The sequence below is a fragment of the Micromesistius poutassou genome, assembly GCF_964030765.1.
Source record: "Micromesistius poutassou genome assembly, chromosome: 15".
NCBI lineage: Eukaryota > Metazoa > Chordata > Actinopteri > Gadiformes > Gadidae > Micromesistius > Micromesistius poutassou.
The window spans coordinates 15665826-15668021 of NC_140285.1; the positions used below are offsets into that span (position 1 = coordinate 15665826).

The 2196-nt window shown below is 50.4% G+C and overlaps 1 protein-coding gene across 1 annotated transcript in view; it reads right to left on the reverse strand.

Moving 5' to 3' along the window:
- The window catches only part of apobec2b (apolipoprotein B mRNA editing enzyme, catalytic polypeptide-like 2b), a 2496-nt gene continuing 300 nt past the window's right edge, over positions 1-2196 (reverse strand). Inside the window, exons 1-3 of the mRNA XM_084479410.1 lie at positions 2135-2196; positions 976-1156; positions 1-462 (exon numbers count right to left, since the gene is read on the reverse strand). The exon at positions 2135-2196 is cut by the window's right edge and continues 300 nt beyond it. Of these exons, the coding sequence (XP_084335536.1) occupies positions 115-462; positions 976-1156; positions 2135-2196 (591 nt within the window). The 3' untranslated portion in view covers positions 1-114. The remainder of the gene's footprint in view (positions 463-975; positions 1157-2134) is intronic.

A 2196-nucleotide genomic window follows, 5' to 3' on the forward strand; every position in this document is an offset into this window, starting at 1 on the left:
CCAAAGTATCAAACCGTTCCATCGGAACCATTGATTTATTGCCCTCCGGCCCGCGAGCCGCGGCGGCGGTCTTCTATATACACTGGGCGCCACGCCCGCTGGCGTCAGCCGCGTCTACTTGAGGATCCCGGCCAGTCTCTCAGAGTAGTAGACGTAGTTGTCCTGGCAGTCCTCCCACGGCGCGAAGCTCTCCTCCTCCCGCTCCACGTACGTCTCCCACACGTGCTGGAAGTCGGCGGGCTTCATCATCCTCAGCCTGCAGCCGGCGGCGGCCAGGGCCCTCAGGCCCTCGCAGGTCTCAGGCTCCTCCCACTGGAAGAGGCGGGAGCAGAGGAGGGTGAGGCGCAGCGTCTTCCGCTGGCGCAGCACGCTCGTCACCTTGGCGACGCAGGCCGTGCACGGGCTGGACGACACGTACCACGTGATGTCGTAGCCCTGCGCGCTGTTATTTTTAGGGAGCACCTGGACGGTGGGGGGGGGGGGGGGGGAGAGGATGGAGACGGGGAGGGGAGGTTGGGTGAGTTTGTGGAAATAGAAGAAGAAATAGTGTCATAGACGGTTACAGTAGTTAGGTGCCAAGCACAAAGTGCGAGGCAACCTATTGTAATTGTTAGTTTTATTATTATTATTATTCCGCCGCGTTTGCATTACACAGCCTAAACCGCTCGCACGCTTTTTATGAAACTTACTACAGCTGTAGAGGCTGAGTCAAGATTAACAGAGAGCAAATATCACACTGATTGGCCTAAAGGTGGCGCTATAGCAACCAAAAATGCAAAATTTGAACAAGCATATCTCGTTGTACTTGTTACCATTGATATTATAGGTAGTCTCACACGCATGTCTCATGTTGTGTGTCATGGTGATTCACGCACGCACGCACACGCACAGACACACATGCACACACACACGCGGGTGCGCACACACACACACACACAGTGTTCAATAGCAGGTCAGTTCTGGAGCTGCACTGACCTGATCGAAGAAGGCTTCCTCTGCGTGCGCGGTGGCGTGCTCGTCCTCCATGTAGCCCATGAGGGGGTCCGCGGCGCCGCCGGCAACGTCCACCCGGAAACACAGCAGGGTCTTGTTCCGCCCTGAAGAGTATTCCACATTCCTGAACTGGAACCGGAAGTAGAAGGGGCTCATCTGTTGCCTGAGTCGGGGAGGAGAGGAGGGGGGTTTTAGTGAGAGAGAGAGAGAGAGAGACGGAGACCTTTAAGCGCTCATGTCTTTTTCGTAAATGTATTCAAAGGACGTGGATCGTTTTTCTGGGATCATGGCTTGTGCTCTGACCATTTCAGAAAATACTTTAAAATTCCAGTTCGATGGTAGCTTAGTTGGAGTTCAAATACATACATCTGGGAAGGGACACCTACCCATTTATTTAAATGGTATTTAAACATTCTAACTTCCTGGAATGTTGCCAAATTAATGGTGAATGATTTGTTATGGGCTGGGCTCTGGAAAAACTTCTTAAATAGACTTAAATAGTCACACTAAACATGCTTTTGATACAACTTCTCCATATACAGTAGGGTTAATTTCCTAGCTAGCCAGTTGCGATTCCACAAATAGATCACACAGTTCATCTCTCGTAGCTCGGGCTACACAGACATAACAAACAGGCCTTTGAAAAACAGCACGGGAAGAGGGCTGCAGTGAGCTCTGTGACTCATATCCCTATTTCTGCAGGATTACAAATGACGGCAGGTGTAAGTAATTAGCATCTCCCATTACTGATACTGCTTATATTCCATAACACCATGACTCATAAACGACGGATAAGCCCACCACATCTCCAAAGCAGACTGATCAAAAGAGGAACCAACATTTAAAAGAGGTAAGAAAGCCATGACATCAGAAGGAGATAAGAGAAAGGCAGAGCAGGGCTGCAAAATTTTTTACCTATTCTCGCCTCTGATTGGTTAGAAGGGCTCTCCTTTAGATCGTGTTTCGATTAGTCCTAGCTGTTTGCGGGAGTTTAGGGTTATGGTTATGGTTATGGTTAGGGTTAGGGTTAACCCTTACCCAAACCCTAACCCTAACCATAACCAATCAGAGGCGAGAAAAGGTAAACCTGTTTGGGAAAAAAAGTTTTGCCGCCGGACCCCTTGATCTGACGTCTACCCACCCGGTGACGATCTCAAACGGCGGCAGCTCAATGGGCTGGAAGTCTCCTCCGTCTCCCTGGTC